General features: G+C 44.6%; 1 protein-coding gene across 1 annotated transcript in view; it reads right to left on the reverse strand.

The window, feature by feature from the left end:
- Nucleotides 1-3,773: 3,773 nt before the first annotated feature.
- The window catches only part of NDUFS4 (NADH:ubiquinone oxidoreductase subunit S4), a 52,030-nt gene continuing 29,268 nt past the window's right edge, over nucleotides 3,774-26,535 (reverse strand). Inside the window, exons 3-5 of the mRNA XM_064140294.1 lie at nucleotides 15,510-15,682; nucleotides 10,742-10,815; nucleotides 3,774-3,982 (exon numbers count right to left, since the gene is read on the reverse strand). Of these exons, the coding sequence (XP_063996364.1) occupies nucleotides 3,879-3,982; nucleotides 10,742-10,815; nucleotides 15,510-15,682 (351 nt within the window). The 3' untranslated portion in view covers nucleotides 3,774-3,878. The remainder of the gene's footprint in view (nucleotides 3,983-10,741; nucleotides 10,816-15,509; nucleotides 15,683-26,535) is intronic.

The raw sequence follows: 26,535 nt of genomic DNA on the forward strand, positions 1-26,535 counted from the left end.
AGACGAGTCCAAGTGTGAATGACCTCAGACTGCCTTTTCCACAATAATGGAAGCCACAGAACTGTGAAGAAAGCCTCTGACATTTACACAGTGCAACACAAATGCAAGGCTCCTCTGCAACTGAATCATAGAATCAGTCAGAGCTGGAAGGGACCACAGGGATCAGCCAGTTCCATCCCCCCTGCCATGCCCAGGGACACCCTTACCCTAGAGCAGGCTGCACACAGCCTCAGCCAGCCTGGCCTTAAACACCTCCAGGGATGAGTCTTCCACCACCTCCCTGGGCAATCCCTTCCAGGTTCTCACCATCCTCATGCTGAACAACTTCATCCTAACACCCAGTCCGAATCTCCTCATTTCCAGCTTTGTTCCATTCCCCTCAGTCCTATCACTACCTGAGAGCCTAAAAAGTCCCTCCCCACCTTTCCTGTAGGTCCCTTTAAGATACTAAGACTGCTCAGATGCAGTTGTCTTGTACTTTAATTCGCTTTTGGTTGCTACTGACATGTGAGACGGAAACATACCCCAGATGCATGCAAATCTCACTGTGTAAAAACCAAGGTCTATTTGTGAGCTTTAAACTATTTTTCTTTCTGCTTAATAATTTTGGTCTAGGTGTTTGAAATATTCCAGTCATTAATATTTTGGTAAGTTGGATACAGCTCAGCTATATCTACCACCAAGATGAACCCCTACTCTCATTCAGTATTTGTATCAGCCTTCATTCCTTCAGTTCTCCTTCAGTGTTCAGTTACCAAGTGGAGACACCAACACACCGGCAGTGAAATCTATTGAAGACACCAGGCCATCTGGCACAGTCAACTTGCTGGAGGGCAGGGATCCATCCAGAGGGAGCTGGACAGGCTGCAGAGCTGTGCCCAGGCCAACCTCATAGCATTCAACAAGGCCAAGTGTAAGGTCCTCCACCTGGCTGGGTGCAATCCCAAGCACAACTCCAGGCTGGGTGGGGAATGGCTGAGAGCAGCCCTGAGGAACAGGCCCTGGGGGTCTGGGCTGATGCAAAGCTCCACAGGAGCCTGCAGTGTGAGTGCAGCCCAGGCAGTAACCCTGTGCTGGGCTGCAGCAAGAGCAGTGTGGGCACAGGGCAAGGGAGGGGATTCTGCCCCTTTCCTCTGCTCTCCTCACACCCAACCTGCAGTCCTGGGTGCAGCTCTGCAGCCCCCAGCACAAGCAGGACATGGAAGTGTTGGGGCCAGTGCAGAGGAGGCCCCCAAGATGCTGAGAGGGCTGCAGCAGCTCTGCTCTGAGCACAGGCTGAGAGAGTTGGGGCTGTGCAGCCTGGAGAAGAGAAGGCTGCCAGAAGACCTTGGAGTGGCCTTCCAGGATCTGAAGGGGGCTGCCGGAGGGCTGTGGAGGGACTATTGACAAGGTCTGGGAATGAGAGAATAAGGAGGAATGGATTTGAAGTGGCAGAGGGGAGATTGAAACTGGATGTTAGGAAAGGGTTGTTTGCAATGAGGGTGGTGAGAGACTGGCACAGGTTGCCCAGGGAGGTGATGGAGCACAGAAGCACCCAATGTGGTCAAAGATCAAAGATCACATTGGGTGCTTCTGTGCTCCACAACCTCCCTGGAGATGTTCAGGACCAGGCTGGATGAAGCCTTGAGGAACCTTTTCTACTGGGAGGTGTCCCTGCCTATGGCAGGGGGTTGGAACTGGATGAGCTTTGAGGTCCCTTCCAACCTAAACCTTTCTATGATTCTAAAAATTCCAAGTTCTAGTAAAGTGATTGGAAGAAAAGGTCAGGGCTCAAACACAAAAGACTTCCAAGTGGAGTGCACCGTATGGAATCATAATGAACACATGCATGGAAAAGAGGTGTTCCTTGTTGTGAAGGGGACTTGAATTCTCCTTTGAATATGTCTGGTTTTTTTTTTGCAGGAGAAACAACCCAAAAACCAGATCTGTATCTCGTTACGAGCAGCACAGATTGACCTGCAACTCCATGCACTGGGTGTCCAAAGGACATGCTGAATAGGCAACAGGAGTCCGTCACTTCCCTGGGCTGCAGGAGCTAAAACACACAGCTGTGCACCTACTGCATTGTATGGCATCATAAAAGGGTTTAGCTTGGAAGGAACCTCAAAGCTCTGCCAGTCCCAACCCCCTGCCACAGGCAGAGACACTTCCCACTAGAACAGGTCACTCCAGGCCTCATCCAACCTGGCCCTGAACACCTCCAGGGAGGGAGCAGCCATAACCTCCCTGGGCAACCTGTGCCAGTCTCTCACCACCCTCACTGCAACTTCTTCCTAACATACAATCTCCCCTCTGCCACTTCCAAACCATTCCTCCTCATCCTCCCATTCCCAGACCTTGTCAATAGTCCCTCCACAGACCTCCTGCAGCCCCCTGCAGATCTGGGAAGGTCACTCCAAGGTCTCCTCCAAGCTTTCTCCAGGCTGCACAGCCCAAACTCTCTCAGCCTGTGCTCAGAGCAGAGCTGCTGCAGCCCTCTCAGCATCTTGGGGGCCTCCTCTGCACTGGCTCCAACACTTCCATGTCCTTCTAGTGTTGGGGGCTGCAAAACTGCCCCCAGGACTGCAGGAGGGGTGTGAGGAGAGCAGAGGAAAGGGGCAGAATCCCCTCCCTTGCCCTGTGCCCACACTGCTCTTGCTGCAGCCCAGCACAGGGTTGTGTCTGGGCTGCACTCACACTGCAGGCTCCTGTGGAGCTTTGCATCAGCCCAGACCCCCAGGGCCTGTTCCTCAGGGCTGCTCTCAGCCATTCCCCACCCAGCCTGGAGTTGTGCTTGGGATTGCACCCAGCCAGGTGGAGGACCTTACACTTGGCCTTGTAGAATGCTATGAGGTTGGCCTGGGCACAGCTCTGCAGCCTGCCCAGCTCCCTCTGGATGGATCCCTGCCCTCCAGCAAGTTGACTGTGCCAGATGGCCTGGTGTCTTCAATAGATTTCACTGCTGGTGTGTTGGTATCTCCACTTGGTAACTGAACACTGAAGGAGAAGTGAAGGAATGAAAAGCCGCAGGTGTGTAATGACGGTGTCCCAGACCTACTATTGTGCATCATTAGCATTCATGTCATGTAAGACAGCCTGAGTTCAGGCTATATACTGGAAGTTAAGGCTGAGATGCTATTCCATTTTATTAGGCTACAGGAAACCTCAATGCAGCTAAATGGGTAACTGGCAATAAAAAAAATATAGACCCATAATTACATAATTAGTCCATTCTGAAGCTGTGTGAGGCACCCCACACTCTTCTGATTTAATTTGTGACTACTTGACCTGCTCAGTTTCACTTCCAAAGAACATCACAGAGAAACAACTGGAAATTACCACCTTTTGGACTACATCCTCCCTGTATCTAAAACAAACCCAGTGTTTTGTATGGAGTAATGCCACTCTGTGCAGAAAGGAAGCTGTATCACATACAAGTCCATACAGAAGTCTAACACTCAACCCTGACATTTTATTTCTCACAATCTGCTCTTCACATGACAAAATTCTCTTGTATATGAGGAGACCTAGAAAAAAATGCAGTCTGTATTGAGTGATTTTGTACACTCAAGGTTGGTAAGTTCAAATAAGACAGTGAATATAAAATTACCATCAAAGATAAACTGCAATATTTAAAGGTGCAGCTGATTTCAAGCATTCCTTTTGATGGATTCCGAGCAGAGCCATTTTTCAGAAGTATGAACACTCCAAATCTCCTCTATTTATAGGGAAGTTTGTAATAGGTTCAATTGGAGACATCAAAAACATTTTAAATAGACATCACAAGATGCAACTGTAGTTTAAAGGTCAAATTTATTAGGAGATTAAGAGCTGTATTATACATGGACTATAAATATAGCACAGCTGACTTTATTCACAGTGAGCCAGCCAGTGCCAACCTACTTTGTAGACACCCTTGTTCTTTTGTTCCAAGAAAAGTTTGCACCGTAAGACTTGGATTTAGGTTTTGGAATCTTCTTCTCTTCAACATCATAGCTCCAGCCTGAAGGTTACAGGGGAAACAGAGAGGTGGAGAGACAAGAAAGAAAGAGAATTATAACCATTCCCAGCACACACTATAGGGCAAACACAGTTTTAACCTATTTTCCTTCGTGCAGGCATCCACCAGTTCATTCCATTGCAGCTGGCAGCACAGAGCACTGAAATGGCACAGACATGACAAATGTCTGTTCTCTCAGCTGATAAGACCCCACTGTACCATGTACCTACTTTTTTGCTATTACTCCAGCAAAGAACTTGACAGCCATCAGTGTAAAGCTCAACAGGGAAGACAGAGTGTCCTGCAAGTTCAGATCCACAACTCCACAGCATCACTGAAACACTAAGCCTCGGTGTATGCTGGGTGAGGAAACGAATATAAAGGTAAGAAAAAGTGGTGGCATTCAGGAAACAAATCCCAAATGCTAGGAGAGAACTGAGAACTGGGAAAGAGAAAAAAAGAAAGGTGGGAGGGCTGAAAAAAGCAAAAGCAAAAAAAAAAAAACCTTCAGCATTAGAAAGGAGTTTAATACTTAACATTTTTTGTAACAGCATGAAAAATTAGGAGTAAGAGAAAAGGCAATGAAGTGATAGAAGACAAGTAAATTATGTGATAGTTAAGCAAGAGAAATGCTAAAAAATGTCAGAAAAGAGGAGGTGGAGACATCAGTGTTTATGTAAATCAAAATGCAAATGGGTTGCAGCCTCCAGGTACCTGGAAAGTTGCCAGGGCAGCACTCAGTATTCCAAAGTTTGGTCTCTGGCTGCAACACTTCACTCAAAGTTGAGATACTTGAGTTGAAGTGAGAAGTGGGTTAAGTATGCCGTTTTAACTGACACGAGTAAAAGGATACTTTTCTTCCTTAGTTTTAAAACAAAGACCTGGCAAGTCCTTGAGGGTTACCCTCTGAGTGTTAACATTCAGAATGTTCACAGAGAACACCAGACATATACCCAGACATGTTTTATAGGATACACTGCACTACTGCGGCTCTATGCTGTGTATTCACAAGTGCCACACAAACATGCCATTCGTGCTTACTAGATGGAACCAAGGTTCACTTCCAAGTCAACTGCTCTCTGTAATACTGGAATAGAGGTTTCAAAAGCACATTCTTTCCCTCTCTGAAAGCTTTTGCCTGTTGTTCAGACTAAAAATGTAAACTTCAGTAAACAGAGCTAGATCCAGAGACAGAATTTGGTACTGCAACACTGAACAGTCTAACGCCTAACTCTGAGGCACTTTACTGCTGGAATGGAATCTACAGCCCCAGGTTTCATTCTTTGATACAGTAGGCAGAGTGCCTCCAAAAGAGACTTGCAACTGCTAGCACAATTACTTAGGCTGCCATAGCTACCCAAAATCCCCAAACTTAGTTACACCTGGCTTTGGATTGCAAGAGGCCATTGTATGTGACAAGGTTTCACACTCCAGAATGGTATTCTTGACTTAGGCACCTACAGTGGGTCCTGACAGAGTTGAAGTCACTTTAAGAAGGGCATCAAATTGTTGGAAAGAGTCCAGAGGAGGCACCAAGATGCTGAGAGGGCTGCAGCAGCTCTGCTATGAGCACAGGTTGAGAAAGTAGTGCTCTACAGCCTGGAGAAGAGAAGGCTTGAAGGAGATCCTGGAGTGGCCTTCCAGGATCTGAAGGGGGCTGCCAGAGGGCTGGGGAGGGACTGTTGACAAGGTCTGGTAATGATAGGAGGAGAAATGGGTTGGAAGTGGCAGAGGGGAGACTGAAACTGAATGTTAGGAAAGGGTTCTTTGCAGTGAGGGTGGTGAGAGACTGGCACAGGTTGCCCAGGGAGGTTGTGGCTGCTCCCTCCCTAGAGGTGTTCAACGCCAGGCTGGATGAGGCCTTGAGTGACCTGTTCTAGTGGGAAGTGTCCTTGCCTGTGGCAGGGGGTTGGAACTGGATGATCTTTGAGTTCCCTTCCAACCTAAATCATTCTATGATTCTATATTTGAACAAAGACTTGGGTACGTCACATCTATGGTCAAATTAAGGGTGCAAGCCCACTGAATACTGAACTAACACCAAGGCACGGTCTTAGTTTAGGTGGTAGAATTTCTCTGTAGTTTGCCTGCACAATGGAGATCCATTATTAATTCAGAGAAGGCATAAATTTTCTCCACTGAACAAACCAATTACTCTCCATGAGTCTGCATTCATAAAGGACAGAACATAATGTAACATGTCCAAAGAGACAGCAAAAGCAGCTTGTCAACAGAGTTATACACAGGCTAGGACTCAAATTTTTTCCTTACAGGCTGAATTTAACAAGAAATAGAATCACAGAATCACCAGGTTGGAAGAGACCTCCAAGCTCATCCAGACTGAGCAAGCACCTGCCTTCAGTAAACATCAGTTTCAAAACGTTCTGTGGCCAGACATAACTTCAAGTCAGAACCACTGAACTTGCCTGAGAGCAGCCAGTAGCAATCACAGAATCACACAATCAAGCAGGCTGGAAGAGAGCTCCAGGCTCACCCAGTCCAACCTAGCACCCAGCCCTGCCCAACCAACCAGACCATGGCACTAAGTGCCCCAGCCAGCCTTGGCTGCAACACCTCCAGCCACGGCCACTCCACCACCTCCCTGGGCAGCCCATTCCAATGCCAATCACTCTCTCTGACAACAACTTCCTCCTCACATCCAGCCTAGACCTACACTGGCACAGCTTGAGGCTGTGTCCCCTTCTTCTGGTGCTGGCTGCCTGGCAGCAGAGCCCAACCCCACCTGGATACAGCCTCCCTGCAGGCAGCTGCAGGCAGCAATGAGCTCTGCCCTGAGCCTCCTCTGCTGCAGGCTGCACCCCCCCAGCTCCCTCAGCCTCTCCTCACAGGGCTGTGCTCCAGGCCCCTCCCCAGCATTGCTGCCCTTCTCTGGATATGAATATACAAACAGGATGAACAATACAGAAACCTAATTCAAGCAACATCATTCTCCCAAGCTTTGTATTTGATAAGAACACAAAATATTACTAAAATTGGACAGCAATTGCAAATATGATTGCTCCTACTGATGTCCTGGTGAATACAATTTATTTTTCAACAAAATTATGGCTATCAGTTTATTTAATGAACTGAAAGAAGAATTAGAACACTAACCTTTACCTATTACAAAGTGCAAATAAACTGCACATTAAATGGTTTAGCTTAATTGTACATGTTAACCCACCTGCCCTGTCTTCTGGGCGTACCACATAAATCATCCAACAAACCTGCACAATTTGGCCTGACCTAGGATTTGTGTTATAATCTATCCCAGGATGTTATTCCTGACTTGAAATCAGTATTTGTCTTCCTCAGTTCTTCACAGAGAGAGTGATTGGCATTGGAATGGGCTGCCCAGGGAGGTGGTGGAGTGGTTGTGGCTGGAGGTGTTGAAGCCAAGCCTGGCTGGGGCACTTAGTGCCATGGTCTGGTTGATTAAATTGGACAGGGTTGGGTGCTAGGTTGGGCTGGATGAGCTTGAAGCTCTCTTCCAACCTGGTTGATTCTATGATTCTCTGACCCCTAAGCATCAGGCCTATCTCTTCTAGGAAAATAAAATTGATTAAAAGAACCCCACAACCAACCAACCAACATCCAACCAAAACTGTGGCACAAAATTCATACCAATCTAGAAGAGCACTGCTGAACCTTCAGAAGGCTAAGATTATGGCTGTGGCTGGTGCTGCTGTTATTCTGTGACAAAACACAACCCTCAATAACCAAGTAAGGTGACAGTTGCAGTCTCTCTGATACATGGTTAGCATTAAAAATATTAAGTCATGTTCATAAAGTGACAGAATAGCTTAAGTTAGAAGGGACCTTAGAGATCATCTGCTCCAGGCTCCCCACTACGGGCACCAGTACCTCTCAACCTCATCCCACACGGCCTTGAACACCCCCAGAGAGAAGGTATCCACAGTGTCCCCTGGCAGCCTATTCCAGAGTGTCACCACCTTTCTACTGATGAACTTCTTCCTAGGATCCAGTTAGAGATAGCTTAAAGATCTCGTGCCAGCTGAAAACACACACATCCATGGGCCCCAAAGGCTGCATCCAGGCGTGCTGAGAGAGCTGCTGGCACTGCTGCTGAGCCTCTCCCCATCACCTGTGATAAGCCATGGAGAGCAGCAGAGGGACTGGGGACTGGCAGGAAGCCAGTGGCCCTCCAGGCTTCAGCAAAGGCCAGAAGGAAGAGCCAGGCAACTGCAGAGCAGTCAGCCTCACCTCCATCCCTGGGAAGCTGATGGAGAAGCTCTTCTGGAGGCCATCTCTAACCACATGGAAGAAAACAGAGTTATGAGGAGTAACCAACATGGATTTAGCAAGGGGAGCTCTTGCTGGACTAACCTGGTAGCCTCCTGTGAAACCATGACCAAATGGGCAGACGAAGGCAGAGCTGTGGCTGTCATCTACAGCAAGGCTTTTGGTGCTGTGTCCCACATGCTCTCCTCACAGGAGATGTGGCACAGGCAGTTGGGCTGTGAGGTGGATTGAGAACTGCTCCACAGCAGAGTTCAGAGAGTTGTCATCAGTGGCACAGAGTCAAGCTGGAGGCCTGTGCCCAGTGGTGTTCCCCAGGGGCCAGTGCTGGGTCCAGTTTTGCTCAGTGTCTCTATCAATGACCTGGATGTGGGCACTGTGTGCACCCTCAGCAAGCTCCTGATGATACAAAACTGGGGGGGGCTGACAGCCCTCAGGCTGTGCTGCCACCCAACCAGAGCAGGACAGGCTGAGTGCTGGGCAAAGGCTAACCACAGGAAGGTCAGTAAGGACAAGTGCAGGGTCCTGCATCTGGGGAGGAGTAACAGCAGGCACCAGTACAGGTTGGGGCTGCCCTGCTGGAAAGCAGCTCTGTGGAGAAAGACCTTGGGGTGATGGTGGGCAGCAAGTTCTGCATGGGCAGCAATGTGCCCTTGTGGCTAAGAGAGCCAATGGCATCCTGGGGGGCATCAGGAAGTGTGGGCCAGGGAGGTTCTTCTCCCCCTCTGCTCTGCCCTGCTGAGACCACACCTGCAATACTGTGTACAGCTTTGGGATCCCAAGTTCAGGAGAGACAGAGACCTGCTGAGGAGAGTCCAGCAGAGAGCCATGAGGATCACTGGGGGACTTGGGCATCTCTCCTGTGGAGAGACACTGAGAGCCCTGGGGGTGTTCAGCCTGGAGAAGGCTGAGAGGAGATCTGATCAATGTGTGCAAATATCTCAGGGGTGGGTGTCAAGTGCCTGGGGCCAAGCTCTTTTCAGTGGTCAGCAGCAACCAGACAAGGAGCACTGGATACAGACTGGAACAGAGAAGGTTTCAGCTCAACATGAGGAGAAACTTCTCTAAAGTGAGGATGACAGAGCCCTGGAGCTGGCTGTTCAGAAAGGTTGTGGAGCCTCCCTCTCTGGAGCCTTTCCAAACCTGCCTGGATGCATTCCTGTGTGAACTACCCTGAGTGATCCTGCTTGGCAGGGGGTTGGTTCTGATGAGCTCTGGAGGTCCCTTCCAGCCTTTAAAGTTCTGTGGTTCTGTGATACTCTCTCAGCCTAAAACCATTCTCCCTTGTCTTGTGGCTAGACACTCTTATGAAAATTCCCTCTCCATGCTCCCTGATACCACCTTGTCTCCTATCACCCAGTGTCAGTATCCAGACTCCTGTACCATATCTGGGAAAAGCCCAGTGTCACTTCCTACACGTATAACTCCCTCAAGAGGGCTGGCTGAGGGGATATGCTCGCTGGTCACTCCTCTCTGGACAGGAGAAAACTGAATGAAGCCCTGTTCAGACTAGTCTCGGGGAAAAAACATTTCCATCAAAAAGGGTTCCCAGGGAAGTGGCTACAGTACCAAATTTGTCAGAGCTCAAGGAGTGTCTGGATGATGCTCTTAAGCTATACAGTTAATTTTAGGCTGTTCTGTGAGGCGTTGGAGTTGGTGATCCTTATGGGTCCCTTCCAACTTCAGATATTTTATAATTCTACAACAAATCCATTCTCCCCACCCCAAAAAAGGGGTCCAACATAGTTACTTTGTAGTAACTTCACTGCAGTTTTTCTAATTATCAAACACAAGAAAACTGATGGTCTTCCTGAGAACTCAGATGCTCAATGTCAAGCCTTAGGGCAAAAATCCAACTGCTATGTAGCTGAGAACCTCCAGGCTTGCACAATCTCTAGTACTGATATTAATTTTTCTTCCAAGACCTGGCTAAGGCTCAGTTCTTATTCAAAACACAGATACAGGACCTGAAGGGGGCATACAAAAAAGCTGGGGAGGGACTTTTGAGGCTGTGAGGGAGTGGCAGGACTGGGGGGAATGGAGCAAAGGTGGAGGTGGGGAGAGTCAGGCTGGAGGTGAGGAGGAAATTGTTGAGCAGGAGAGTGGTGAGAGGCTGGACTGGGTTACCCAGGGAGGTGTTTAAGGCCAGGCTGGCTGAGGCTGCGGGCAGCCTGCTCTAGGATAGGGTGTCCCTGGCCATGGCAGGGAGGTTGGGACTGGCTGCTCCTTGTGGTCCCTTCCAACCCTGACTGACTCTGTGATTCTATGATTTTATACTTCCAAAAACATTGCAAGAGTAATGCTAAGAGCCTGGAACACATTTGCAGAAAGCTTTTTCTGGCAACCTTGGCAATATCCTTGATCCCCAGAGCAGCACTAATGGTCTACCAGTGCTGCTGAATAGAGAAGGTACTGCATCCTCTGCCTTTTTTCCACTGTTAATACTTTGAGACAAAGAATCAGAAAGCTGGATCTCTTATACCTGAAACCTATAATACATACCATTTTTCTCAGCAAAGGCAATGGCATCTTCTTTAGTAGAGAAAGTAAGAACCATGTTGGATAAAGGATCAGCTCTGTAAGAAATTTGATGACAAATGTTAAGTATATTTGAAATAGAGAATAATTCCAACTGTGTCTCAATTACTGGTGAAATGAAGTAATACACAGCCTTTTGCAGCTTATCAACTAAAAGCCATTCAAAATCCCTTTATTTTTAACTAACTCCAGAGTATTGTTTCACTCTTTTGGTCTGTTAAGCTCCTCTCTCACTCCATTGTATAAAATGATGTTAAAAGTTTTTTATTAGACAAACACATCTAACCACCTGCTGAAGTTAAGTGTTCTGCAACATTTTCAAATTTTAAAGCTGTGTAATGCTTCACTTTTTGGAAGAACAGGAGACTTAAGGCAGACTTAAGACCAAAAGTATGTTGAGCAGCTAGGGAAAGAATAATCTTGAACAGAGAAGGGCAGAATACCAGAGCGAGCTGAGCGAGAATTACTCAGAGACCAAAATGTACATAAAAAACCCTCAAGAGTTCATCTTTGGCTGAGGTCATAATACCTCCACAAACTATTCCAGTGCGGCAAGCAGACTGCAGGTCACCACTGAAAACAACGCTTAGAAATGCAAACTGCTAGCTAACTAAATACAGAGTGGTTAGCTGCAGGTCATCAGCTGCTCCTCAACAGCGTTTCTTAAAGGAGTCCAACAGCAAACAGCTCTTTGATATAAATTAACATCTCGGTTTAAGAAACATACTGCCTTGTTTGCTGCTGTTAAAAACTCAATTTAAGAACAATGACAAAGAATTTAAGAAAGAGAAGAAAAAGGTTCTACAAAATAATCTGCAGAACTTTCAGAGAAATGAAATTCCAGTTGTAGCAGCATGGCGATTAGGTAATGCTTCCCTGAGCTGTGCATAAGCCTGGGAGACAACCAGGAAGACAAGACCAAATTGTAAGAAACTATTGAAGATGCTGCCTCTCAACTGTTCTCTCTTTGAAGCTAGAAGGGTAAATGAAGAGAAAAAGCAACCAAAGATACATTGAACCCTCTACAATAAAGGACAAAGCCTGTGACTGGCAGAGAGGGAGGGGAAGAGGGGGAATCTAGCTTCCAGCAAAGACAACAATGTAATTTTATCTGATGTACACATGGAAAAAAGGGAGTCCACTATATATCCAATATATTACCCAATAAAAAAACCCCAAACAAACCCAGGATACGGGAAGAAATTACTTTCACAAGCCACTAAGACTGGCTCTCTTTAACAAAGACATTTAAAGATTTAGCTTATAAAAGCATTAAGTAGCATTAGGAACTGAAAATTAGCACGTGATGGGATCAGTGGAGAATCAACTGACCTAAATACACCACAATATTGTCACAACTTTTGCTGATTACTCTCTTCCACAACATCAGAAAAAAAACCTCCACACTGCTAAAGAGGAATAAAGAAGTTAAAGCCTTTGTTTGTTTGTTTGTTTGCTTTTTCCCACAAGTGAGCTATCTGTGCACTTAAATTCATGAGAATCTGTGAGCAAACTGGGGATTAGGACGGGCAGCACAATCTCCTGGTGGTCTCGGCAACAGCAGTGCAGCGAGATTGCCTGCTCCTGCCCTAAACTGCTCTGTCGGCCACTACAAACCAAGACCCACCTTTTGTTCTCTTAGGAGATCTTGTACAACTGACACTGAGCATTTCCCACGTGCTGTTCACAGATTTAATTTAAAAGATGCACTACAAACTACTCGCAGGCATCCCTGGAACCAGGCCTCCCCAACGCAAAAACAATGCCACAGGTCCATTTTATTCAGAGCTGTAACTGGGTTGTTTTCACCGAGAAAAAACTGCCTCCAAGAAACAAGCAGTGCAACAAAGAAACTCAAACGAGACTGTATCAAGCCAGAAACACAGCAAAGGCACACAGGTAAAGAAACATATTAAATTCAGAGGGAAATGGCTCCAATCCCCAGACCCTGAAGGGCTCTAATCCACTAATCCCATTATATTATTCAGAAGTAAATGGGAACACTTTAAAGAACTGCTCTTTGCAGAAATTAAATCTTAAGGTATTTCTGGGTGTAAGGTGGTAATTGGAAATCACCAGAAGGTCCAGTAGGGCTTTTCTGGGAATTCACTAAAAAATGAACAGCTACAAACTAATTCACAAACCCTGAACCTAGCCGTGCTGATTCTCAACACAGCACTTGCTTTCTGGCCTTTCTGGAGATTGCTTACACAAGAAATATTCCTTTCCCTATCCCAAAATAAAAACAGATGTGGAGAAGGACTCACTGAAAACGTTAAATCCCCACAAGAAACTCAATCATGGACAATTTAACATACAGATAAACCCTTAACACCACGTCTCATTTTTCTAGGTGGCTTATTTATCATCAATGGTTATAATTGTTTGAAAGCTTACAATCCACTGTTTTGGCTGACATCATGCAAGATCCCACCCAGAAAGTAATTTGTCTGGGAAGGTTGAAGTCAGTTAAAAAGCAAAGGAGGATTAGAAGAAAAGTTAAACTCAACCTGAACTAAAGGCAAGTTTACTGGCACCTGCTAAGTGATTTAGTCTGTGCAGTGGTACAAATACTCCATACCTTCTTGGCTAGACACTCGGGGGGGGCACATATCACAGGAGGGAAAGGTGTGCTGCTGGTCAGCTGCCTATCACTTAATTAACTTGGTGAAATTTAGTGAAACAACCTTGCTAAATGTAGTACCTACTTGCAGTAGTGGAGTCATCCAAAACACAGATGTACTCAATCTTTCCAATCTTAGCCTCTTACACAGCAACTTAAATATGCTTAAGATGAAATGGTGAACAATCTGAAACATGCCTAAAATGAGGTCACTTACATGCAGGCTTAAGGCTTTAAAAGAAGTACATTAAAAGACCATTTTAATACAGTTAACACTTTAATTAAAATTCCATGATTTTCCTCATCTAATGACCGCTGAACTTGGTTTCCCTAAGGCTTTGCAATACCAGCAGAACCAAGATATTACAAACTGTGAGCCTCCTCAAGTTGTCATGGCAAAGAGGAGGATTTCATTTCAGAAGTACTATGAAGTGATACGGCTGGAAAAGTTAATATGAGAAACAAACAAACAAACAAATCTAAAAACTCCTGTGATCAGATTTACAATGTTGATAAGTATCAAAAGAAACATGAAACACTCAAATTGTTTCATGTTTAAGGTTTGGTGTTTTTTTTCACAGAACTTTGTGTTTGTTGCTGGTATGTTAAGTGCTAACATGGCTGCAGCCAGACATTATCAAAACGTGTCTGAAGAGGAGGCAGCATTGTGCCCAGGTGGGCAGCAGAGCCAATGGCATCCTGGGCTGGCTCAGGAGCAGTGTGGGCAGCAGGACAAGGGAGGTTCTTCTGCCCCTGTGCTCAGCACTGCTCAGGACACCCCTGGAGTGCTGTGCCCAGTTCTGGGCTCCTCCATTGCAGAGAGATGTTGAGGTGCTGGAAGGTGTTGAGAGAAGGGCAGCAAGGCTGGGGAGGGGCCTGGAGCACAGCCCTGTGAGGAGAGGCTGAGGGAGCTGGGGGTGTGCAGCCTGCAGCAGAGGAGGCTCAGGGCAGAGCTCATTGCTGCCTGCAGGGAGGCTGTAGCCAGGTGGGGTTGGGCTCTGCTGCCAGGCAGCCAGCAGCAGAACAAGGGGACACAGCCTGAAGCTGTGCCAGTGTAGGTCTAGGCTGGATGTGAGGAGGAAGTTGATGTCAGAGAGAGTGATTGGCATTGGAGTGGGCTGCCCAGGGAGGTGGTGGAGTGGCTGTGCCTGGAGGTGTTGATGCCAAGCCTGGCTGGGGCACTTAGTGCCATGGTCTGGTTGCTTGTCTAGGGCTGGGTGCTAGGCTGGACTGGCTGAGCTTGGAGGTCTCTTCCAGCCTGATTGCTTCTATGATTCTATGAAAAGACACTGTACTCTTTTTGAAAGTTGAAAAATTGAGGTCTGGTGTTTCAGCTTTGTTTTTGTAGGACAATACACTTTTCTGAATAAACCTCAAATGAGGGCTTCAATTCAGAACAAAAATACTGTCAAGAGAAAGACTATGCTGGCAAAGTCCTAGCAATTTACAGGAATTTTAACCACACTGTAAAAATGTAGGTACCACATTTATACAGAGGCAAAATAATTAAAAATTAGCTGCATCCAAGTCATATTTATACCTCCAAATTATAGCACGTTTAGCTAAGATTAGTACTTCTCTGGATTTTGGCATGTTTTAAGAGTTTTTACTACTAATATTAGGAACTTTGAAAACAGAGGATGTAATATTTGCATAGGTTTGTGTCTGGTTTGTTTTAGGTTAGTTACAGCTCTATTTCAGATCTTCAGGATATTTACAAAACTGTAAAGAAAAACCAGAAAGGAACATGGAGAATCTAAGTACTGTTATTTGATGTTTAACCAAATTCAAAAGATGCAATGGAGAGCTGAGAAGGTAACTAACAACAACCCTTCCCTGCTGCACAGGAACAAGTGTAACTGTTGAAATTTCTGGTTGCTAGCACTTTTTCCAGGCTGTTTGAGAGGAGTGTGTGAGGTAATATTCCCTTTTAAACATAAGAGGATCAGGAACCGTATGACTAACAAACCAAACCCTCACTTGTTGTAAGTGCTGTTAAAACGCAGGTAGATTTGCAGGTAGAAATGGCATTTCAGACTTGCAATTTATATGACTAGTAAGAGTCAAATATAGAAGGAAAAAGTCTTTCCAAATTCAGTAACTACTCACGTAGATGCCCAACCCATTAAAGGGTTCTCCCAGCGCTCCCTGTTGTCAAATTCCATCTTCCACTTCTTTGTGTTGTTAACTCCTGACTGCATTGCATTACGTGCTGGAACAAAAATGTGAACTTTTCTGGTTTTGATGTGCTCATCTGGAACACCAGTTAAAGCAGTGATATCCTATGAAAAACACAATGGAACTTGTTACAAAAGGGTTCATGTAAAGGGCTTGTAAAACAATGTTGCTTATGTTTGTAACCTGATTTCCTGCTTTATTTTCACAAGTTGAAAAAGAAATGCACAGAACTGAAGGTGATGCACATTGGGGCTGCTAACACCCTGCTTCTCCTGGATGAATTAGATTTTGCATGGATCAGTTCCCAGAAGCTGTTCATCTCCCAGGTACATGAACTGCTAGTGCCAATGGAGACACAAGACATTCCCTAATATCCTCTGCACGCAGCTGCAAAGTCATGACTGCTCCAACTTGCATCAACTAAAGCAAATGCAGAAATGTATAAACTGCTCTTTCTCCATTAAATACTAGAGCACAGACACTGACAAATCCCAACATTTCACATCACTGATAGACACCTAACCTTTGTATGAGCAGTACTATTCATCAAAATCCCAGTCAGCCAACTCTGTTCTGCAATAAAAGTGCTTTTGCTTGTCTATGTAATTGAGTGGCACCAATCTCCACACTGACTCAAGATGCTATGCTTAGCACCAAGGATGAAGCACAGTAATCTATTGATGGACACTGCAGGGCAAGTACAAAAATGCAGCTCTCATTTTTTCTCTAACCACTAGTTATTACATACAATTGACTCCCTCACTGTGTTTCAAGCTATGACTATCAGCTCTTTAGGGTCAACTCTTCTGTTGGTGTTCAAGATCAAGAGAGGAGTATTTGATACCAGTAACATTCTTCGGCATTTTTGTGAAGGACAGAAGGGTTCATAAGAGTCCAATGCTCGAAGGAAAAAACAAAGCTTCTAATATTGTATACGGTCAGTAGGAAGATGCTCTCCTCTACTAAAGCTTGGCTTGTGAGCCCTCAACAAATAAACCTAAGAAAGATGGAAACTGAAGGATCACAAAAACGACCTATTAGCTAACTTTAACAAAGAATAAAGGCAGGGAAAAACCTCTCCAGACTTCTTGAAAAATTACCCTCAGCAGCATCTGATACAATCAAAGTGAATTTTCTTGCTAAAAACTAAACAGTAATTACATAAAATTAACCTGTCAGTTCACCCTTGTAAGGAGTGAAATCAAACATCAAATCCATCTCTAAGGACACTAAACTATTCCTCTTGCCTACATAAAAGGCCAGTGGGAGCTCCTTGGTCTTCCCCCTTGCCTTCCTCTCCCCTCCTCTCCCCAGGAACAAACAGTAAATTGGTAAGAGTCAAAAACAACACAGCAAAACTTAGGGCATAGTGAACGCACCCACCAGTCCTGCCACGACTGGAACAAAAAGGCAGACAAGTTTAAATAAAACACTGTGGCTTTACGTGTCACTAACTACTCCCTCCATGCGACTTTGTTTTGTGGCAAACTTGAAAAGCTCCTGGTGCTGTCACCAGACCATCCTTTGGAACGAGTCAAGTTTCATTTTCATTTTACTTCAGTAAATAAATTTTGCCCAATCAGTTGGTCAAAACTAAACAAGAGAAGGAGTTTAAAACGCTTGAACTGTATTTGCCATCAGAACAGCATGGGAAACGAACAAGCACACACACTGATTTTCCCACTTTGCACATTTCTACCAAGACTGCCACAAGAAACTGCCCAAATACCAACAACTCCACTATAAATGCTTCCATTAGGACCAAGTAATGCTTGTTTTCAACCTGAGCCTAGCAGAGAGATGAAACTCTGCCACTCACCTTAGTGTTGCAACACGCACGTGGAACACCTCCTGACAGACTGGCATGTCTGTCCGTTGAATCTTAAACCACAGCTTTACAGGGAAACATCTCCCAGTTTTCTTACTTGCCAAAGTGCTTTAACAAAAGATGGATTGTACCTGAAGCAAATTTTGGTGGGTCCTCATTATTTCAGCTCGCCTGTTCAGAGGAACAGGCAACATTAGCCTTTGTTTCTGCATTACTAAGCACGGCTATCGAGAAAATCTAAGAACAGTCACCGAGAAATTCCCTTTCCCCCTCTGAGTTGAGCTGGTCTATGCAAAAATTCTGGGCTTGTTAGCAACAGATACCCCAAAATACGTAAGCTTCAAAATAGCTCCAAACTGCAAGTATTTTCCCCCAGACTATTATCACGCTCAGCAACTTCTATGTCCCACATAGATATAGATCCTTCAGATGTTGAGGTTTTTGATCTGTTCTAGAATTATCTGGAATTACTAAAATAAAATGCTGCTAATATAATTTCCTCTTTTCAAGCTTCCACACCAGACAACTATAAAAATACTATACATTAGTGCAGAGGAAATACAATTACAATAAAGTGGTAAACCCTAGTAAATGCTGTATTTATGAGATAACTGTGGTAAAGAAATGTCTAAGCTTGTTCACCTGGATGCAAATAAAACCAAACCCTCAGACAAACCATAAGTCCCTTCAAGACATGTCTTTTTGTTGTTTTTTTTGGTTTGTTTTTTTTGGGGGGGAGGGGGCCCTCCAAATTAAAGTTATTTTACTACTAATGCAGGATCCATCCCACGAAAATCTTCTCAATGTGAAAAGTAAAACCAAACCTGCCTACTTTCTGGAAGGAAAATATTTATGTTGTATTGTTAGTTCTTCACACTTTGACTCATTGTAGCTAAGGTTTCCACGCCTTCTGGGAACTTAGCAATTGTTTATTGATATCTTCCCCATTTTAAAGCTGGCAATTAAACAGACAGCTGTTAGGACAAAGAGTTTCTGGTTTCTGAAGACCAAGTTGTCCTGACATAAAATCACTGTTTTTGCTTGCTGTAGACATGCAAGGTACTGTAGCATAGCTGAGCTGTTGCCAAAGATATGGAATAAAAAGCCTTGGCATCTATCACATACTTGACACCTAAAGAGCACAGAAGCTCTAAAATTCCTATTCCCTGTAGGCGCACTCTTAGTCTAGACAAACTGATTTCTCACACTTTTAAAATGCATTACAACACTCTATTGTGATCATTTCATCCACACAGCTCCAGCTAGTGACAGAAGAACCTGTCCTTTAAGCGACATTTCAATGGGCTAAAGCTCCCGCTCAAAGATGCCATTAAAACAATATAATACTTGAAAAGAACTATGCTGCACTGGGTTGAACTCTTTACTGTGTCTTCAGTGCTTTGTTCTGAGTTCAAGTTCTCATTGAAACTACCTGTGAACCAACTTTCCAAAACAAAGATGTTTTTGACAGCCGGTTTCACATGACTTATCTTTTTTTTCCTTTTACTGGATTTTGCTATATTAGCCTATTAAAATATTAGTGAGGTGTTTGGCATCCATAAGAAGACTTAAGATCTGAGCTGTATAGGTTTGCTTTAACTAAAAATTAACAACTTTGCCTCATGTTTTTAACACATTACCACCTAAAAGATGCCTTCTGACACTCTGGCTTTCTTGATGTGTAGAGAGGATATATATTTTTAATAGCAACATTAAAACAAATAAATACTCACTTTGAGGCATTTTGTCTCTTCTTATAACAAGGTGAGAAAGGAAAACAAAACACTTTAAAAAAAACTGAAACTACAGAAATCAAATCAAACTGCTTAGAAATGAAGAGGAGGTTTTGTCTTTATTATAACCTACACTGTTTATGAGCATTTGTCACGGTGGAAAGCCCAGTGAAGCTGTTCTGGAAGGAGCAGTAAGAAATGATAACTGTGCTGTACAGCAGGGAGAGAAACTGGTTCAGAGGCAGTGTCCATGAACGCAGTATTTCGCATGAAGGCGACATTAAAAGGAAATGGGAGTTTCCTTCCTTTAGGTACTCCACTAACTGCAAAAAATGCCAAAGGGGACACGGAACTGGAGCCTGAAATTCGAGGGAAACAGACACAATGATTCAAAGCTCCTCTGAAAATAAATGTTTAATTGAGGGGTCAGGTGTGCCTAAAGATGACACGTCTCTGCTACGACACTTCTCTCCACACAGAGATGAAAACTGTACATAACCACTACCAACTATCTACTGTTTAGCACGCCCCCATTCCTCCCTTTTTTTCTTTTTTTCTTCAATAAAGGAAACAGGGAACAAGCAATGGGAAGTTGATGTCAAAACACAGAAAAACCTCCCAGCAAGCTTCCAGCAGCCACCCAGGATTTAGAGTCTTGCTAGCCGCTCTCTTTTCAATACCAGAATTTCACACATTTCAATGACCATTATGACTTCAAAGAATCAAATTTTCATCATTGTCCGTCATCTGCCGGTTGATTTGTATAAAGGAGTTCTTCTGCATGCACTCCAGACAAAGGACTCCTTACTTTCGTGGCTATATATCAAGTTTAAAAGTTCTGTTTGTGACAGTTGTGTCTGTGGTAAATTAGGGTAACACTGAAGGAGTGCAGCTGCTCCGCAGGAGCCTCCTTTTTGGCATCATTTCACTTAAATAAAAACTGAATAATTAGCTTCTGCCTTTATTAAACTGCAGAAATGCCACTGGCCTTAGTAATTACTTCCGGTTGCCCCACCTACTTAACCTCAATAGTTTACACTTCTTAGAAAGGAGGGAAAGTAAAGTTTTCTGTACTTTATAGCAGTTTACAACAGCTTGCTGTCTTCCCCACCCCCAACACGTTTTGCTAGATAAAGTGCGTGAAGTTTTGCTATAAATTCGTGTTGCAATACACTTCTTTTAAGAGCTGCTATACCAAAGTGCAGGACGTCTTGTCTTGCATAATATCCACAAAAGAGCTGAGGTGAAAGGAGCTTTTTACTCAGTGTGCTCAGCTGCTACGGCAGTCAGGAGAAGAACATTTACGTTTCCCCGCTGCAGTACTGTGTTTTTGAAACAGATGTAGAGAACAGAATCTCCTATGCAAATTGTCACTGGAAAAATGGAGCAGAATGAACCAAACGTGGTCAGACTATTCATCTAAAAGCTGCAGACATAACAAGAGGGAAAAAGCATATTTGCCCTTAGGAGACTCTGTATCACGCAGAACAGTTTTCTTTCAGGCTTCACAACCATTTTGCATTATCAAAGTAATCTCTGAACAGCATCGTGGTGTCACTCACAGAGTGTTCTCCCATCTAACCACCCTGCAGAACGCTTCACAAGGAAATGGAGAGAAACACTGAAGGAACTCTATTCTCCAAAAAAGAAAACCAACATTGTAAAGAGGAAACAGGGTACAATAATTAATAACGACTGCACAAAAGCCTCTCATTAAAGAAAACCTCTTTCCATAGGCAGCCTGGGCACAGGCAATGCCTCTTAGACTACTGACGGTCATTTAAGCTAAGGAGGTGTCAGCATTCAAAATATCTGCAAGTGCCTCAGCTTCAGCAAACTACTCATCAGTTTACATTTCACAGTTGAGGAGATAATACTCAAACAATGATGATGGCTAAGCCTTCCATGATTTCGCAAGACCTTCTTGAGCACCTCCCTGTCATCTCACTGCACAAAGGCTCACTCTACTTCCCAGTATTCTGCACCTCCAGTGTTACTCCACGCTGTTGGCACAAGATACTGCAAACACGTCACAATACAGGCACACCACTGAAACACCAGCTGGATTTCTGCAGAGAGAACATGATCAAAGAGGCAATGACTGGGCACATGTTTAAAAATCCCAGGTGCTCTCTACAAATATGAACACTACTTCACACTACTAAGTAGAAAACCACCTCCAATGCAATCCTTCTTTCACATCTTATAGTCTGCAGTACACCACCAAGTTCTGTATCCACATCTGTCTCCTGCAAACCATCGTGGAAAAGATTTTGTATCTATAGAAGTGATTAATGGTAGAAGTCATTGCATAAGCTGTTGACTTGTCCTTTTGTTAATTTGAAGCCTCAAAATAAACATGCATTTCTCTTGACATAAAGGCAAAAAACACCTAGCACTCAGCCTGCATTTCAGATAAACAGGTAACCAACATTTCAGGACCTTACAACACTCAAAACACAAGCCCCACATTCACAGTATCACAGTATCACTCAAGATTCAATACAGAACAGGTATTTCAAGCTCAATATACTTTTTCTGCCAAGAATCAAAGTGCAAGAAAAATTATTAATAATTAATAATGCATTTTCCCCCTGTAGCAGAATGCCTAAGTTTTGTAAAAGTCTGAGCAAATACAATGAAACTAAAGAGAACAGTAGAAAAACATCTGAGTTTACACCTCACAGTTTCTCTGTATCAGTTACGTTAGGAAAATTATCATTAAATGGTGGAAAGGGTGGGGAAATGGGGAGAGGAAAACAGCTCAAAAAACAGACAAATGTGGATCCTGGTAGTCGTCAGAGACTTTAATGTGGTGATGACACTCTTCAAATTGAGGAAATGACAAACACCACTTGTATCTCAAACGAGGTGGAAAAAGTCTCAATGACTTAAAACCCTGTAAACTAATTTTTCTTGCAATGCAGAGAGATTTAGGGAGAGTATTCCTTCTACAACTCGTTCAAAGCATAGGTAAGGAAATCTTCTGCTTGCACATATATAAGTGGCTGGGGATTTTATCACCTGCAAGGCATCTAAAAGTACATTTTCTACAGTGCACAGTTTTCAGGCAGTGTACATAACCTCACAATCCTCAGATTAAAAAACGTGGGAAAAAAAATCAGTGAAAAATCTGTTGGGAGGGTAGGAGAGCCCTGCAGAGGGACCTGGCCAGGCTGGATGAGTGGGCAGAGGCCAAAGGGATGAGACTGAACAAGGCCAAGGGCAGGGTTCTGCACTTTGGCCACAACAACCCCAAGCAGCACTACAGGCTGGGGCCAGAGTGGCTGAGAGCAGCCAGGCAGAGAGGGAGCTGGGGGTGCTGGGAGAGAGGAGCTGAAGAGGAGGCAGCAGTGCCCAGGTGGGCAGCAGAGCCAATGGCATCCTGGGCTGGCTCAGGAGCAGTGTGGGCAGCAGGACAAGGGAGGTTCTTGTGCCCCTGTGCTCAGCACTGGTCAGGACACACCTTGAGTGCTGTGTCCAGTTGTGGGCTCCTCCATTGCAGAGAGATGTTGAGGTGCTGGAAGGTGTTTGGAGAAGGGCAGCAAGGCTGGGGAGGGGCCTGGAGCAGAGCCCTGTGAGGAGAGGCTGAGGGAGCTGGGGGTGTGCAGCCTGCAGCAGAGGAGGCTCAGGGCAGAGCTCATTGCTGTCTGCAGCTGCCTGCAGGGAGGCTGTAGCCAGGTGGGGTTGGGCTCTGCTGCCAGGCAGCCAGCACCAGAACAAAGGGACACAGCCTCAAGCTGTGCCAGGGCAGGTCTAGGCTGGATGTTAGGAGGATGTTCCTGGCAGACAGAGTGATTGGAAATGGAATGGGCTACCCAAGGAGGTGGTGGAGTGGCTGTGCCTGGAGGTGTTGAAGCCAAGCCTGGCTGGGGCACTTAGTGCCATGGTCTGGTTGCTTGGCCAGGGCTGGGTGCTAGGTTGGACTGGCTGAGCTTGGAGGTCTCTTCCAGCCTGGTTGATACTATGACCCTATTGTGAACTACTGGTTGAAGCTTTGGTTGTCCATGATCAAAACTAATTTTATAGACTGAAACATGCAGCCTAGACCTGCTGTGGCACAGTCTGACACTGTGTCCACTTGTTTTGTTGCTGGTTGCCTGGAAGAAGAGACCAACCTCAATGGCTACAGCCTCCCTTCAGGTAGTTGTAGAGCATGATGAGGTCTGCCCTGAGCCCAAACAGGAGCTGAAGATACAGACTACTCTTGCATATTGGGAATAATTTCTGTATTTCTTGCATGTTTCCAATGCCATTTCAGTAATGTTCTCCATTTCAGCATGCATTAAAACTTCCTGTATTTACAAAATAAATTACAATTACTTGACTCAAGTGAACTTTATAAAAGTTTTCAGGAATACTGTCAAAAGTAATACATTTAACTGTTCTGAACGATTCTACACCTATGTGAAAACCTTACAAAGGTTCCTTTAAAATACCCAGCAGGAAAGTTTCCAAGTAAGGGCCAGGCAGTGTTCCCAAATGCTTCAGCATGTTCAGCCTTTGGAGGGGAAAGAGTCTAATCTGTGTTAAATGTGTGGCTGAGATGCCTTTTCCATTTTGTGGAAGGCTTTTTTACCAGCTTAATCTATAGAAGACCCAACAGAATCTAACTTTCAGGGCCTAGCAGTGACCTGGGACACTAGTTAGGCATACCTAGGGAGTTGCTGCAGTAAAGCAGACACCTTGGCCAACTCCAACTCTAATACAGACAGCAAATATCCTAAAGTTTGAGCTGCTGTGCTCACTTTGGTTGTACAGTTAAGTCTTAAGCCCTAGTAACTCAAGTAAAACTTCCCTGTGATGAAGTTGTAAGAAAGACTATCACTACAGGACACAGAACATCCATTGCGTATGCACTTTAGCTAACAATCTCCTTAGGCTGGCAGCCAGATCAAGGAGTAGTGAAGTATTTTAAGAGCCATTTTCAACGTCATACATTCTGGTCCTCTTCTTCTTTTCACCTCCCAACTACCTATTCATTCCTTATCTAATGATAACTGTGTAACACCCTTCACCTGTAAGGTATGGGTGAAAAGCACACAGTACCTTAGTTTAAGCAGTTGACAACACTGACAGAGTAGCGCATGGTTTGCCAACAAGAGTAGTACTGAGAGGTCCTGAGGTGATGTAGACCAATGCCTACCTTCATCACCGCGTGATCTTTATTCTTTACATCTCATTTATCGAGAAAGTGACTTCTGTAACAGATTTTTGCCACACAGTAAGGAGAGACACCTGGATGACAAGCAGAAGTAAATCCTCGATCAAGAAATGCTGCTTTACAACAAAATCCCTGTTGGTGAATGGTTTTTAGAAGAAAAGCAGCATTTAAGAAATTACAAGGAATTAAAAGCTGTCCCTCACCCTACTGCAAGACTTAAATCTTGTATATGGTATCCAGGGGCCTTAGAAGTTGGGAAGCATGCATTAAATAGTCTACAGAGTTTACCTAAACAGCAGGTAGTGAAGCAAGAGAAGCAATGACACTGTTACCCTTGTTAAAGGGATGCACAGTAAAGAACTGTTACGCAGTGTTACCATTCTGAAGGTCTATGCATCAGTGATGTTATGGCTATTAGCAGCTTAAATGCTCACTGTACTTTGTTAATTAGTGCATACAGCTATTAAGCCTTAAATATGGTTTAGAAGGTTCTTTACTAACAATAAGAAAGTCATTACTCCCTGGTGGGGATGGGAAGGGGTGATGTGGCTTCAACATCACCAATAAATTAAGCAGCTTAGCACCACCAGCCCAGCCCAGTTTATTCAGATTTATCTATGTAGTTAGTTAAAATAGAAGCTTTCTGTAATGCCCCCCAAAAAAGTTTAGCCATAACTAGAAAATATTACTGTTACTTCACCAATTGCCTCTCCCAGTAATTTATGCTTTGGTATTTCCATGCTTGGCCTTTAAGGTTATTTTTAGGAAAGAAACAATGGTCTTATGCTTCCTGGTACATTGGAAAGAAATCTATCACCAACCAAATTGAGGAATACACTGCATCTTTCAGCTTTCTATTGCTGTGGAGAAAAAAGCCCTGAAGGGCAGAACAATGCACAACTGTGTTTACTAAACCAGTGATTAAAAAAAGGTAAGAATTTGCATTGGAAACAGACATTACAGAAGAAAACACCTCGACTTCCAACTTAATCAGAGAACCAGAATTAGTTGACACAAGAATGCTTTCAAGTGGAGTGGACACGCAACAAAAATATGGTCCTGTGAAAACACATCTAAGGAAAAATACAAACCAGAAGAACAGAAAGTAAAAAAATAGTGGAAAGTACAATTTTAATCTTAAAAAAAAGTTTCTGTGTGGCTAACATGCTACTGTGTGAAAATGACCTTTATGTACTGGGTCCAGTTGTGGGCTCCTCCATTCAAGAGAGATGTTGAGGTGCTGGAAGGTGTTTGGAGAAGGGCTGCAAGGCTGGGGAGGGGCCTGGAGCAGAGCCCTGTGAGGAGAGGCTGAGGGAGCTGGGGGGGTGCAGCCTGCAGAAGAGGAGGCTCAGGGCAGAGCTCATTGCTGTCTGCAGCTGCCTGCAGAGAGGCTGTAGCCAGGTGGGGTTGGGCTCTGCTGCCAGGCAACCAGCAACAGAACAAGGGGACACAGCCTCAAGCTGTGCCAGGGCAGGTCTAGGCTGGATGTTAGGAGGAAGTTGTTGGCAGAGAGAGTGATTGGCACTGGAATGGGCTGCCCAGGGAGGTGGTGGAGTGGCTGTGCCTGGAGGTGTTGCAGCCAAGCCTGGCTGGGGCAGTTAGTGCCATGGTCTGGTTGCTTGGCCAGGGCTGGGTGCTACTTTGGACTGGATGAGCCTGGAGGTCTCTTCCAACCTGCTTGATTCAGTGATTCAAATTTAGACTTATAAAACCAAACAACTATTTACATATTGAATAACCCTTTGGAGGCCAGACAAACTAAACAAAGCACAATGATACTCCTTTAACTTGTTCTAAACAGCTATCAGAGCAAGCTCTTAAAAACTAGTATTCTTTCATAGGAAATGAAATACTATGTAATGAAACAAACAAAACTGTCTGTGTAGTCTTCAAGGCACCATACATATTCTTTGACCCAGTGTTCTACACTGCAGCCTTGAAATTTTTGCACAAGAATATAGCAGGAAGGGAGCCCAGACAAAACAGACACTTGAAACAGTAGAACGTTGTGTAATCTCAATCTCACACACTCCTCCTTCCAATATCCAGCAGATAGAGCACTATCAGCAGAGACAGCATTACCATGCACCAAAAGAGAAGGCCATCAGACAAGGAAATCCAAAGCTTTCACTTCCCCCAAAAACTTGACTCAGTCTGCACAGCACTGAGGAAGTGATTCCTCTCGTTGATACAACTATGCATCACCTCATACAGGGTTCTGGGCTGCTAGCT

This window comes from Pogoniulus pusillus, chromosome Z (genome assembly GCF_015220805.1).
Source record: "Pogoniulus pusillus isolate bPogPus1 chromosome Z, bPogPus1.pri, whole genome shotgun sequence".
NCBI lineage: Eukaryota > Metazoa > Chordata > Aves > Piciformes > Lybiidae > Pogoniulus > Pogoniulus pusillus.